Below are 14,726 nucleotides of genomic sequence, written 5' to 3'. Positions count from 1 at the left end.
TCACATTTGTATTATTTTAAAGTAATTAATTAGCATTTTATTGCATGACATAAGTATTTGATACATCAGAAAAGCAGAACTTAATATTTGGTACAGAAACCTTTGTTTGCAATTACAGAGATCATACGTTTCCTGTAGTTCTTGATCAGGTTTGCACACACTGCAGCAGGGATCTTGGCCCACTCCTCCATACAGACCTTCTCCAGATCCTTCAGGTTTCGGTGCTGTCGCTGGACAATACGGACTTTCAGCTCTCTCCAAAGATTTTCTATTGGGTTCACGTCTGGAGACTGGCTAGGCCACTCCAGGACCTTGAGATGCTTCTTACGGAGCCACTCCTTAGTTGCCCTGGCTGTGTGTTTCGGGTCATTGTCATGCTGGAAGACCCACCCATCTTCAATGCTCTTAATGAGGGAAGGAGGTTGTTGACCAGGATCTCGCGATACATGGCCCTATCCATCCTCCCCTCAATACTGTGCAGTCGTCCTGTCCCCTTTGCAGAAAAGTATCCCCAAAGAATGATGTTTCCACCTCCATGCTTCACAGTTGGGATGATGTTCTTGGGGTTGTACTCATCCTTCTTCTTCCTCCAAACACGGCGAGTGGAGTTTAGACCAAAAAGCTCTATTTTTGTCTCATCAGACCACATGACCTTCTCCCATTCCTCCTCTGGATCATCCAGATGGTCATTGGCAAACTTCAGATGGGCCTGGACATGCGCTGGCTTGAGTAGGGGGACCTTGCGTGCGCTGCAGGATTTTATTCCATGACGGCTTGGTGTGTTACTAATGGTTTTCTTTGAGACTGTGGTCCCAGCTCTTTTCAGGTCATTGACCATGTCATGCCGTGTAGTTCTGGGCTGATCCCTCACCTTCCTCATGATCATTGATGCCCCACAAGGTGAGATCTTGCATGGAGCCCCAGACCGAGGGTGATTGACCGTCATCTTGAACTTCTTCCATTTTCTAATAATTGCGCCAACAGTTGTTGCCTTCTCACCAAGCTGCTTGCCTATTGTCCTGTAGCCCATCCCAGCCTTGTGCAGGTCTACAATTTTATCCCTGATGTCCTTACAGAGCTCTCTGGTCTTGGCCTTTGTGGAGAGGTTGGAGTCTGTTTGATTGAGTGTGTGGACAGGTGTCTTTTATACAGGTAACGAGTTCAAACAGGTGCACTTAATACAGGTAATGAGTGGAGAACAGGGGGGCTTCTTTAAAAAAAACTAACAGGTCTGTGATAGCTGGAATTCTTACAGGTTGGTAGGTGATCAAATACTTATGTCATGCAATAAAATGCAAATTAATTACCTAAAACTCATACAATGTGATTTTCTGGATTTTTGTTTTAGATTCCGTCTCTCACAGTTGGTGTACATATGATAAAAATTACAGACCTCTACATGCTTTGTAAGTAGGAAAACCTGCAAAATCGGCAGTGTTCAAATACTTGTTCTCCCCACTGTACATCTGCAAAGTCCATGCACACACACTGCCATACTGTCATACATGTGCTAATTAGAGTTGATTGATTTAGGTTCTTCACATTTTTGTTTTGTATCTATTATCTTATTTTATTCTTATTTATTGTTGTTGTTTATACACCTTGTGGGTGGGGGCAATGGTTAAAAAATGAAAGAAGACTTGTTTTTTTGTAGTTGAATTCCTCATTGTACAGTATATAAGAATATATGACTATGTTGCCAAAAAAGTTCAAGGCTGTTATTGTTTCCCTTCAATAAAATGCATTCAAAACAAATTTCTGCACATTTCTGCTACTTTCTTAGGCTGTACAAGTGCTATCCCTTGCTAAAAAAAGTGATGTTTACATCTATGTAGTACCTTTAGCAACAATAATAATAAACCTCTACTTTAGTAAAGAAAACAATTGTGACAGGGGTGTTGTAATAAAAACAAGTGGTGTCCACTGATTAAATGCAGTCTTTCTCCATTGTGAAGAGGGAAAACACAGATATTCACAAAGCTTGTGATGAATGACAGGTTGTTTCTTCATGCAAAATAGATTTGGGGTTTAAAATTCAATTAAGCTTTATTTTGAGGGGCTTAGTGAAGGCTGGTCAAGAGGAGTAAACAGAATGTTAAGACTACACAAGGGTTTTAACTTAGATTGGTGGTTGAGATGGAGAGGTGAATCCACCCTATTAACTATTCATTTGTACAAGGAAACTGGAATTAAAAACTGGAATTAAAGCCAGACTAAGTCAGTGGCACAGATGGAACTATCCAAGCAGAAGATACATCTCCTCCAAATGTTGATAATTGGTTGTGTTGACAACCAAACACAATTCAACATCACTTTTAAAATAGAATAAATAACCTATTAACTTATCGACAAGTTAACAAACGATATGTTGGATTCACGTATCCAACTCAACCAAAAATAAACATAAAAAATGGGAGTGAGTGGCTCAGATGGAACTATACAAGCCGTAGATACATTTCCTTTAAATGTTGATATTTGGTTGCCTTGTCAAGAAACACAATTTAATTTAGTAAAACAGTAAATAGCCTAAAGTTAAGACTAGTTTACAAACTAATGTAACAGTATTTATTCATCCTTAAAATGAGTAACACATCCATGGCCAAATGTTTTGTTTACTGTAACTATAAATGTCTTCTTATGTCCTCCTATAGCGTTTGCATGTTCAAGATAGCGTGCCTAGTTTGTCTCAGGTCTGTGGAGATCTTCACAATCGAGCGGCATGGATCACTTGCACCAGGTACTTGTCATGTCATCTCAACTGCAATCCAGGTCATTTGGTTCTGCTATTAGACGAAGCACGCAATATCTGACATTGTGTTCGCAGTTGAACTTTGGTTGTACTTTTTAGGTGGCTGAAAGCGTAGTGATAACACAGTGGAAATTCAACTAACATTTGGCAGGCTTTTTGAGTGGGTTTAATAAAGGGTGTAATCTCATTGGTCAACCATGGTCTCAACCAAATATTACCCAATTATCCATGATGAAAGGACTTGGTGTGCCCAGTGGGTTTCCGCAACAGTCGATTCAGTTATTATATGATCTCTAACAAAACTCTAACAACTGAGTTTTAAAGTTACTACTTCCCCGACTAATTGAGGAGCCTCTACTAAACAAACGATCTAGTGTTCTCCTGTGTGTAAACAGTGTGGTGAAAGTGGGTGGCAGATGGACAGACGGACAGATGTTCCTAACAGAAAGTTTACAACCCGAGCTGAGCTCCAAATTACACCCCATCTGTTGCTCCTGTGCCCAGTCCCTCCCTCTGCTCTCCCCTGCACCTCCTCTCCTACTCCATCCCTTTCTCCATACCTCTCCTCCACCCTACATCTCCTCCTCCATTCCTCCTTCTTCATCCATCACTATAGGTCCCCTGGTGCACTGCTCCCAAACAGCTCTGGTGTCACGTACAAAACACTACAACTGAATCACGTATGTTCAGAGTATAACTTAACATTTACATTTACATTTAACTCACCCTTTTGAATGTTCTCTCTCTCTCAAAGTAACTTTATTTATTCATTTTAGCTCCTACTAAAGTGGAGCAAAGGGCCTCAAGAAAGCTCACCCAGCCTTTTAGAATATTTATCAGCGACCAACATTGATTGGCCACAGAATCAACAGGGAATGTGAACAGCAAAGCTCAAAGGACACAGTGGTCTTGACCCTGGAGGACAGTTCCATGACCCCCATGACACCTCTGGTCCGGGCAGGATGGAACCGGACTTACTTCACAAAGCTGACACAAGCAGACCAGGGAAACACTCGGCTCGGCCTACGCTACGTGACTCCTCGCAGAGTATCTGAAAGGGGAGAAAAACGTCCTTTGTCACTTTCCTCCTTTTCTCTTCCACCTCCATCTCTCCGTCCCTCTTTCTCCCCCGCCACGCCTCTGATGGCAGCAGTGCGTGCTGCTAGACGTCAAATCTCTCTTCTCTCTCAGATGCTCTCTCTGCTCCGGGCCCTCCTACCTTGCCTTCTTTTTGTGCCCTGGCTCTTCCAAAGAGACCCCCATCTGTCCCTCCGCTCGCCCCATTGTGGGAGCTACAAAGCCAGGCAACTTCCACAAAGCAGTGGGCGTGAGGAGGGGGGGCCCAGGGTAAACAGGACAGCACCCAGAGCCCATTAGAAGCTCTTTAACTCCGACACTCTAGTACTTCTCACACAGCTCTGGGAGGGGTAGGACCCCACCCCCTCATCCCAACCTCACAATATCACCTTTTATATCCACTCACATACGTATTAAGTCCGCCGATCTGCTCTCTTTCTCTCGTTCAACCCCCCCCATACCACATACCAACTCTCTTTCTTGCAGTTTCTTTTGGCTCCATTGTTCCATTTAACCTGTTTTCCCTTATTTTTCTAACTAGTCCCACGAAAATAATTATGTCTCTCCATATGGGAAGGAGTACTGTACATTTAAGCAATAAGGCATGAGAACCCAGTCATTATATCATGTGATAGCTCCCGACTAAAGGCGGTTCTTAGGCCCTGTGTGCTATAACGCCGTGCTACCAACCAATCAGCTTCCGGGATCCAAACAACCCGTTTTCTAAGTTGTGCTTGGTGTATTTGGAGGAAGAGTGTTGTTTTTAAAGTAATGACCATGGTTGTTTCTGTACAAAGGGGTTTGGCTAGTGGCACATGTTTACTCTTGTCCAGTGAATGTTGTTTTTGGTCATGAGAACAGAAGTGCTGTTGTAGGATTGTGTCTGGTGACGTCCTATCATGTGCAGTTGTCCAATGTAGAGCTTAGTAGTATCAAGTCAAGTTCATGACATGCTGTGTTTGACACTATGGATGGGAGTTTACCTCTGTGTCTGGTCTTAACCGACATCTCTTTCATTTGTATTTCTCCCTCCCCCTCTCCTCCCCCAAGCCAGCCCCGTCCTGTCTCCCCTGTTCCTTTATTGTTTGCCTCTTTCTTTTCCCCAAATCTCTTCCTCCCCGGGTCTATCCCTCTTTCTTTCTCTCCCCAGCTGCTCCCCTCGGTCCCAGCCGTCTCAGTTTCAGGACCCGTTCCACCTCTGCACTACTTTCTCTCTCCTTTCCTGCCCTCCTCTTTCTCTCCCCTCCTCCTCTTTCTCTCTCTATCTTCCCCCCTCTTACTCTCCCTCTTTCTCTATCCTGTCCTGCACTACTTTCTCTCTCCTTTCCTGCCCTCCTCTTTCTCTCCCCTCCTCCTCTTTCTCTCTCTATCTTCCCTCCTCTTACTCTCCCTCTTTCTCTATCCTGTCCTGCACTCCTCTTTCTCTCCCCTCCTCTTACTCTCCCTCTTTCGCTCTCCTTTCCTGACCTCCTCTTTCTTTCCCCTCCCCCTCTTTCTCTCCCTCCTCCTCTTTCTCTCTCTCTCTCCCCTCCTCTTTCTCTCTCCTCCCGTCCTTTCTCTCTATCCTCTTTTTCTCTCTTCCCCTCTCTCTCTCCCTCTTTTCTCCCTACATTGTATGTGACGCTGCGACCCAGTAGGCGAGAAGAGGAGGAGAGAAAGAGGAGGGGGATGGAGGGAGGGAGGAGAGGAGAGGGAGGACCACAGTGTTAGCCCCATCTTAAAGGCAGGCTAGGGGATAAACCGCAGTGCAGACACTGATTAAAGCCTTCCAGCAGATCCCATGGACACATTAATACCATCTTAATCACAACGCTTTATCCCTCCACCCAGCCCTCCATCTAGCTGGCCCCTATGGATCAGGACCTCTCATTTTAATGGGAGAGGCTGTTGTTTGACCAGTGGATTAGTAATGCTGTGCTCTGAGAGACAAAAACAAAATACCCCAGATGCTGTATATTGTCCATTATGTATTTATTATATTTGACTTTTATTTTACCAGGCAGGTCAGTTAAGAAAAAATATAATTTACAATGAGGGGCATGGACATACATAGGGCAGATTTCTCCCAGTGCCTGCATAATTATAAGATGAAGTTGACCCTGGCCCTGTGCATATCAGTCCATGTCTGTGGATTGAGTTGCGTCACAGATGACAATGACATATGAGCTGCCCCATGGGACTGACTGACTTGCCACAGGTCGCTGTCTGCTGCCGACACACTGGCCAAGATGGCATTTTATATGCCGTAAAAGCCTTTTGGCTCTTTCTTGCTCTACTGTGTCTGTCTCTCTTTTTCTAATCTTTTTAAAACGTTAAAACATAATGTTTCGGAAATTGTTATCTGATATTTAATAAATATCTCCTTCTCTTCTAATTCATTTTTATTTCAGAAGGATGATCCACATACCCTTCCCCATACTACTTAACAAACACACCATAGCAACATAACAATGGCACAAAGCAGTAGCAACACACCAGACATCAAGTCTTCCAGCACTTTCTCCCTGGCCAACATGGGTGTGTGTGTGTGTGTGTGTGTGTGTGTGTGTGTGTGTGTGTGTGTGTGTGTGTGTGTGTGTGTGTGTGTGTGTGTGTGTGTGTGTGTGTGTGTGTGTGTGTGTGTGTGTGTGTGTGTGTGTGTGTGTGTGTGTGTGTGTGTGTGTGCGCGTGCGTGCGTGTGTGTGTGGAGCTATGTGTCATTCCTATGCCCAGGCTGAGAGCGAAGGAGAGGAGGAGAGAAAATAGGGAAGGGAAACACTTGTGAATGGATAGAGCAAGGACTTCATTCACCTCTGCTCTCTCACACCCTGCATCCCCATTTCTCTCCCTCACTTTTTTTTCCCCACTCACTCGTTCTCCCCCTCTTTTTCCCTCTCTCCAATTTGTCCCCAGCTGTCCGTCAAACCCCCCGTAGTTCTCCCAGCTGTCTTTCATATCGGAACGAGAAGCGCCACACAACAATACAGGTCAGGGGTCAAGAGAAAGAACAGGCTGCACTTACAATGGACCAGTGGTGCCCACTAAAACAATCATTCCCTTTTCTTCCCTCCCTTGCTTTTCTCTCATGCTGCCGGGACTTGTGCGACTGGAAAAGGCACAAGTCTAAGGAGAGGTGGATGAGGAGGGGATGAGGTGAGAGGGATGGCTTTTGTTTTGGACGACAGCCACAGAGGCACCTTCCTCTTTATTTCCATGAACTAAAGGACCAGAATGGTAAACATACACTCACACACTCATTCTCTTGCTCTCAGCTCTCCCTCTTTGCACACTGTCCCCCTGCCCTTTGTCTGTCTCAAGAACCCTCCTGTTTCTACTATGTGAACACAGTGCTGAAACAAATCCTTGTTGCCAGAGTCAAACGTAAACTTTTGTTGTTTGGTCGGGTGATATAAATTGTGTTGGAACTTTGCCTGAATTTGAGCAGCAGTGCTGGTGAAGGGTGTCATAAAAATAATTTGAGTTCCTTTTCAGTTGACTTTTTAAATGTTGTGTTAATGTTATATACAGTATATAAATGTTTTACTGCAGTTTTACCAAAAACATCCCAGAGTGGTGAATGAGTGGCTTTTTAACCATAGATTTATTATAAATACAGTTTGTAATACCTTCTGATTAAGATATTTACTGAGCTTGGTTTTGGGCTAAACATGTTTTGGCATGAGGTGTATAGTAGAATGAGTCATTGGGAGAGAGAGAAAGGAGGGAGAGAAAGCCTTCCATGACACAGTCACCTGTTCCCCAGGCCTGTTTTCCCATGGCCCAGTGTCCCGCTGTGCCCCTTACTGACCTGGCAGATGCAGGGAAACCCTGTAGCACAGCCCAGGAATTACATCACACACATTTTCATTAACATTAACCACAGGACCCCATTATTATGTATTTTAGATTATCAGCTGAATGTAAATCAATTGTCTATATTATATACATTTTTTTAAAATAAACACATCATGAAAAGTGTTGGTCCCATGTTTCATGAGCTGAAATAAAAGATCCCAGAAATGCTTCATACACACATAAAGCTTATTTCTCTAAAATGATGTGCACAAAAGTGTTAACATCCCTGTTAGTGAGCATTTCTTCTTTGCCAAGATGCACCTTGTGCTGGGGACAATAAAGAACCACTCAAAACTGTGCAGTGTTGTCAAGCAACACAATACCACAGATGTCTCAAGTTCTGAGGGAGCATGCAATTGGCATGCCGACTGCAGGAACAACAGAGCTGTTCCCAGAGAATTCAATGTTCTACCATAAGCCGCCGCCAACGCCATGTATTCCTATGTGTATGTATTATTACGGGATTGTTAAGAAAACAGAGGCAGAGACATTGACATATTCTGTCCTAATATGGGACCTTATGAGTGTTTTTAAAAGTACAATGGTAATATAACTACCCACATCTAATGGCACTATGGAGTAAACTAATGTGCTGCTCAAAATGATAGGTTCTATCTGGTTGCCTATATCTGATATATCCACATTTCATATGAGTGAAAAGACAACAAACCATGGCAACGTGTTGCTTCAGAAATAGTATATAATATAAGAATATTTATTCAATTAAGTGCGAAACAGCTAAATATTTACAAAAACAGTAGTGATGGACACCATAAGAGACAAAATCCTGAAACGTACTTCGAAAAAAATGTATAATTTAAATCCTTCATTAGTAAAGTCGCCGGTGACCGACAAGCGATCTATCAAGAAGACAGTAAAACAAAAACAGTGCTGAGAAAATTGCAAAAAAGATAATAGTTGTCAAAATAAATATTAAATACAGATATAAATTAAATGCATTTCTGTTCATATGGCTAAAATGATGCTGGCTACAGTATGGGCCTCAGTGCAGAAGTTGAAGTAACGGAGTGTAGAGCAACATTTTCTGACACATTTTCTCTCCATCATCAAGCACACAAGAGAGGACTTTCTTTCAGCCCAAGTACTCTTGTATTTTAGTAAAAAAATGGATGGGTGTCTCTGAGACAGTGTGCGGTGCTTATACCTGGATATCTGATTTGGTAAACAAATAGTACAGCTACGTATAAAAGAACTGAGGGACTTATTACACAGACAGAAACAAATTATGACAATACAAATAATGTCAACACAAATAATAATCAACAACGACAATAAATTAGTAATACAATGAAGGGTGCATCTCTATCTCTTCAGTGGTTCATTATGACCAGGTAGGTTGAGTTTAGTTGAGTCTCTCTCTCGGAGCATTCCATGCTCTCCCAGAGTAGGACACTATACAGTGTAAATGTCATATCATTGTCTCTCTACACAATCATTCACAGAGTCACGGGCCTATGTATGTGCAGAAAGGTTAGAGGACCAGAGGCAGGGCTGTGTATGGATCTCTCCCCTGCCTGGCCAACCAACTTCACTTTCCCCTTCACTCGCTGTAGATGGTGCCCATCTGTGAGGCGACCATGTGTGGTGGAGGGAAGGATTCAAAGGCCTGGATGTCTAGGGGCAGTTCGTAGCGCGAGGCCTGGAAGAGGTGGCCCTGAGGCCCTGGAAGCCCAGCCAGGGAGGAGGGGGTAGTGGGGTAGGGACGAGAGGTAATGGGAAGGGTGGGAGGGGTAGTTCCTCTCAGCCTCGTGGGGGGAAGGTTCCTGCTTCAGGGCAAAGTTGCCACTGATGCTGAGGGGGGGCGTGAGGGGCCCGTCGTAAGGGGGGGTGCCATTGCTACTACACTCATTAGGGGAAGGGTGCTGTTCGTAGGGCCCTCCCTCGAAGCTCTTCATATGGAGGAGGTGGGAGGCCTCCAGGGACCCGTAGGGGGGGCTAGGCAGGCCCGGAGAGGGGTAGTGACCACTCAGGGGGTGATGGCCACCAGGTTGCCCTGCTACACCACTACCAACTCCTGGAGCTCCTCCAAAGGGCTTGTCATCCAGCTTGTTGATCATTTTGGGGGCAGAAGCCCCCAGCTGGAGACACCCAGCCACAAGGTTGCTAGTGGGCTGGGATAGGCCTTTACACAACATCTCTGTGAAGCGGAGGCTCTCTGGGGACTGACCGCTCTCCAGCACCTCAGACAGGGCCCAGATGTAGTTGCGGGCCAGCCGCAGGGTCTCGATCTTGGACAGTTTCTGGGTCTTGGAGGCACAGGGCATGACCTTACGTAACACATCTAACGCGTCGTTCAACCCGTGCATGCGGGACCGCTCGCGGGCGTTGGCCTTGGTGCGTCTCGCCTTGAACCTCTCCTGTCTGCCTCTGGCCATCTTCTTCTTCTTGGGCCCCCTCCGTTTGGGCGCCTCGTTCTCTCCGTCCATTCCAGTCTCCTCATCATCATCATTATAATTGTCTTCCTCCTCCTGATCCTCCATGTCTTCGCTGCCCAGCTCGATGCTCCCACGGCCTCCTGGGCCCAGGCCGTAGCGGCCCCCCATCTCTGGACCTCTCTCTCCATCTTGGGAGCTCAGGTCCTCATCTAGCCAGGCCAGAGAACTGACCAGCTCAGACACATCTCCTTCTCCAGGCTTACCAAATCGTTTGGTCATCATTGTGATCTGAGGAAAACAAAAACACATTCGGTCAAGCTCATGAATTTGTCATCATTATTTGTCATCATTGTTTGGAATTGGAATTGGTTGACCTATCTCTAACTTAATTCCCAATTGGTTGCCTATACATACATCCATGAGAGAGTATAATTTCAGCACTGTCATGTGGACAGCACACAATAGCAGGGACATTTCCGTTTCCATTCCAACAGAATGGATGAACATTTTAGCAGATACAGAACATCTCTCATCTCTCAACTCATTCAAAGGGAAAAGAGCACTATCTATGCAAAATCATTTCTGTCCTTTGTAGGATGATCTAATGTGAGACACTTTGGGGATAAACTCTGTGGTTCCCTGCTGTTTATGCCGTGGTGGTTTTGGAGATGCCGTCAATCTGGGACATGCGGGATTTAACCTGGATATAAAACCCTCAGATTAAATTCAGGGTAGTCTACAGAGGCAAGTCAACAAACACTGTAACAACCGGACAAAATATCTCCTGCATCAACAGTTACATTTGATTTGCTGATTGGAATGAGTACCGTTATAAATCCAAAGGATAAAAAAATGTTCAATGGGGACTCGGGTGAACTTTCCTAAACACACCAACAACCAAATAAATCTCTGCCTAAGGACACACGATTGTTCTACAACTAAGTCGTCCTAGTTAGTGATCGTGAAGTCGTGCATATAAGTAGTACAGTTTACTATAAGGCCTAAAAATCATGAATAACAAAAATGTATTACGCACAGACTCAACTCTGGCTAGACTGAATGATTAACAAACAATCATAACTGTATTTGACACTGACAATTGTATTGAATATGGTACAATACAAACCATAACATCTATATCTATACAGTCTATTTCTGGTTCATAAATACAGATAGTGGTATCTCACTTTCTTGTTGATATGATACGATAATGCATTATAGTTGTTTGGTGGCATTGGCATAAAGCCTATTATGAAGAATGCCATCTTCATCAACTACCTTTCCTGTTATAGAAAATAGTAAAAACATCGAATATTAAGGCAGTTTACAGTTGTTGGTTTCTGTTGACACGCATTGCATAAATATGCATAGGCCTATGGGTTGATCTAGTGTGGCGAATACTACATAATCTGGAATAGAATCACATGGAATGCAGTTATTTGATTGACATAAAATCAAAACGCACCTGTTTATGTTCACAACTCGCTCTTCCAAACTTGTCAGACGTCCGGCTAACTTCAAAAGCCCCAGTACCAAGCAAAATGACTTTATAGCCAATCCTCAACAGATGCCGTTACGCTCTGTAGCAGTCCTTTCCAAGTTCCTTTTCGTTCCCTCAGTAATACAATCAGTGCGCGATGGGACTTTCATCTCCGACTGGCATGAATATGTCTGAGTTTAGCCTTTAGGAGGTTGACTGGCCCCTCCCACGAGCGCCCCACCCATAACATTCAGCTTATCCAAAGGCGTGTGGCGGGCTCGTGGCCAAAGTGTTCTGTCCAAACAACCGCACATGCGTCACCAATCTTTGTGTGTGTGTGTGTGTGTGTGTGTGTGTGTGTGTGTGTGTGTGTGTGTGTGTGTGTGTGGGGTGTGTGTGCGTGCGTGCGTGCGTGTGTGTGTGTGTGTGAGAGAGGGAGATTTTGCGCAAATGTCCACAATTCCATAATTATTTCATACAATATTATGTGTCCAAAATTGTCCATAACTACCTATGTCATTTTAAATAGGCAACTATGAGATGTATTTAGCAATTCCATTTCTTGTAAAAAAGCAGATTTTGTGCTCGCTTAAACTCCAAATGTGAGAGGCCTATATGCTACGCTTGTTCCGTAACCCCATTTGTGACGTTCATCATGCACAATACGTAGAATATTAATTTTCGTTAATGCTTGGATGATCGTGGATTGAAATCATACACATGATTAACAATGCGCGCGGTTTGATATTTTAATTACGCACATTCTGAAGAAGCGACGCTCCTTCATCGCGTTTATGCATAAGTGATTTTGACAGCTTGGTGTGGTAAGACCAGGTGTATGCGTTGTTCACCCGTCCATTAATTAGCTTCTTCCGCTTATTAGCCACATACCCGACTCCCCGGTCTCTGCACCCAAGATCAGTTGAACGAGTCAAGCAGCAAATACGTTTAACCTGATTTAAACGGTTGGTGCCCCGGAATTCTATGAGAATATACAGTATCTATTTTTTAAATAATATTTGGGTTGGAATTGCATCCCCATCATATTAAAATAAAAGTTGTAAATCGAAAACAAAGTAGATTTGATATACAACTCCAGACTAAATCACATCTGACTCAAAATAATCGTATTCGTTTGCGAAATACAAATAATTTCCAAGTTTAATTGGGGATAGTTTGAGATGGAGTAAAATTGTGTTTCAGAGTTCATTGTTTCAACTGGTAGATTAAAGGGTCTTTTAGGTTTAATATAACTTGTTATTAAAAGCACTTTAAACACTTAAACTGTTTGCACACAATATTCCATTATTACTACCCCTCCCTAACCTGGCTGACGCTACCATGACACAGTGCAGGGAAAGCTGGGACACACTGGTCTGGAATGGAGGCTGTTTGATAATGAAATATTCGCTCTGATATTGTGTGACAGGTTTGATTGGATGTCTCAAAATGTTAGTTTTTTAAATCTGGTGTTTAGACCTCACATGGTTTGGATTTGAAAATCCAACCGTTGTAATGGAAGGGGGTGGCACTGGGGGCCTGTGTCTGGCTGTGCATGTGGGTATTTGAGTGAGAAAGACACAGAGGAGAGCCAACCAACTTTGCAGGTAAAGCCCAGTCCCCTTCCTTATCGAGGCATTGTGCCAACAACATCAAAGAGTCATGACAGACTCTGAAGTCAGGAAGAGAGTTAGGTGTCAGACAAACTAACATTTCCCATCATTTAGTCCCGTTCCTTACCCTTTTCCAATTTCACAACAAATGCCAAGGCATAACAAACACAACATATGTGATGTCCCAGTGCATGGTGCAGGGTGAGCCACGACACAGTCGGGGCTCTATTGTGGTCAGATGCTATTGACAGCCGTGGCTTGCGGCGCACGTGCCCCCGCATTGATCCTATTGTATACACGAGGCACATCTGTGCTTGCAAACTGTGCTCTTGGGCTTTCTTACACTCTCTGTCTCCTCGGAAAACCTACATCGGCCTGCACCTCAGTTACATTTCCTGTTGGTCTTTAGCTCATAGATATAAATATAACATGTTGCATCATCATTGAGTAGAATTAGCATTTTAAATCGTATACCATTAAGTGGCTGGGCTAGGCTGTTGGACTCTCTAGATCACTGTAGGACCATATGGTCAGATATAAGAAACGATAAGAGGGGGTGCATCTGTTGCTTGTGTGTTCACACATCACTTGCCCGCCTCACTTGATATCACGACGCCCATACCCACGTGGCCTTTTCGTTCCTAAACAGCACATTGCACATGTCGGGCGTACGGATGGAGCCTTGGATGGTTTGGTTTTTATGTGCGTGCGCGCTTCGTGCATATGAGTGTGCGTGCATGTGGCGTTTTCCAACGTGGAAACCAGAAGTAGTCATGTGTGTGTCAACAGTTTGTGCAGCCAGACCCAGTGTCTTCTATGTGCGGCCCCCAGCTCCCACTTATCTTCACAGTCCCCCGGGTAACTCCTATCCCCCACAATCTATACCTCCCCCGAGTCCATGCCAGTCCTCATCACACCTGCAGCCTGCTCTGGGAATAGTAGCTCTGGGAATTGTAGCTCTGGGAATGCTGAATAGTAGTGCTGCCTAGCTTCCCACAGTCGTCCCAAATGTCCCTAATGACAGACTAAGGGGGAACTTGGGAATTGTGTCCCTCCTGTCTGCTTCAATTCTGACTAGAATATCCAGTTTGACAAATATCACTGGAATATGTTTTTAGTTAGGGGATTCCGACAATATGAACAAATGTCCCACTCACGTGGGCAAGGAAACAAGCTTTGATGGATTGGGGTTTGTATTATGTTTTTAAATGCTGCTTTTGTTGTTATGATTGTTGTTACCCCCCTTTTCACACAAAAAAATCCTGCCACAAGTGAGTTGTCTGTCGCTCCTGCCCCATGGGATGGATTTAGAGGGGAACGGGGGGATTCTACGCTACTCTGACAGATGGGTCTCTCTCTCTCTCCCTCTCCATCGCTCGCTAAAACACAGACACACACTGGCACACCGAGACAGCACGAATACAATAGGAATTAAAGCCCTGCACACATGCTCCCTCGGCCGGGCTGAAAGCTGAGCCCCTTGTAGTAATCAGAAAAGGATGGAGGGAGCGCGTATGTGTGCGAAGGGAGGGGGCGTGTTTGGAAGGGGGATGGGGGAGGAGGGGGGGAGTGCTGTG

The 14,726-nt window shown here is 44.5% G+C and overlaps 1 protein-coding gene across 1 annotated transcript; it reads right to left on the bottom strand.

Annotated features, from left to right (window-relative positions):
- Positions 1–8,364: 8,364 nt before the first annotated feature.
- Positions 8,365–11,707, bottom strand: neurod4 (neuronal differentiation 4). Its single transcript, XM_035738007.2, is given in 3 exon segments — positions 8,365–9,380; positions 9,382–10,344; positions 11,522–11,707. Coding segments are annotated over 2 exon segments (1,116 nt in total). The 5' UTR covers positions 10,339–10,344; positions 11,522–11,707; the 3' UTR covers positions 8,365–9,221.
- Positions 11,708–14,726: the final 3,019 nt, after the last annotated feature.

The sequence above is a fragment of the Oncorhynchus keta genome, chromosome 27 (assembly GCF_023373465.1).
Source record: "Oncorhynchus keta strain PuntledgeMale-10-30-2019 chromosome 27, Oket_V2, whole genome shotgun sequence".
NCBI classification, from domain to species: domain Eukaryota; kingdom Metazoa; phylum Chordata; class Actinopteri; order Salmoniformes; family Salmonidae; genus Oncorhynchus; species Oncorhynchus keta.
This window is presented reverse-complemented; position numbering and strand designations above follow the sequence as displayed.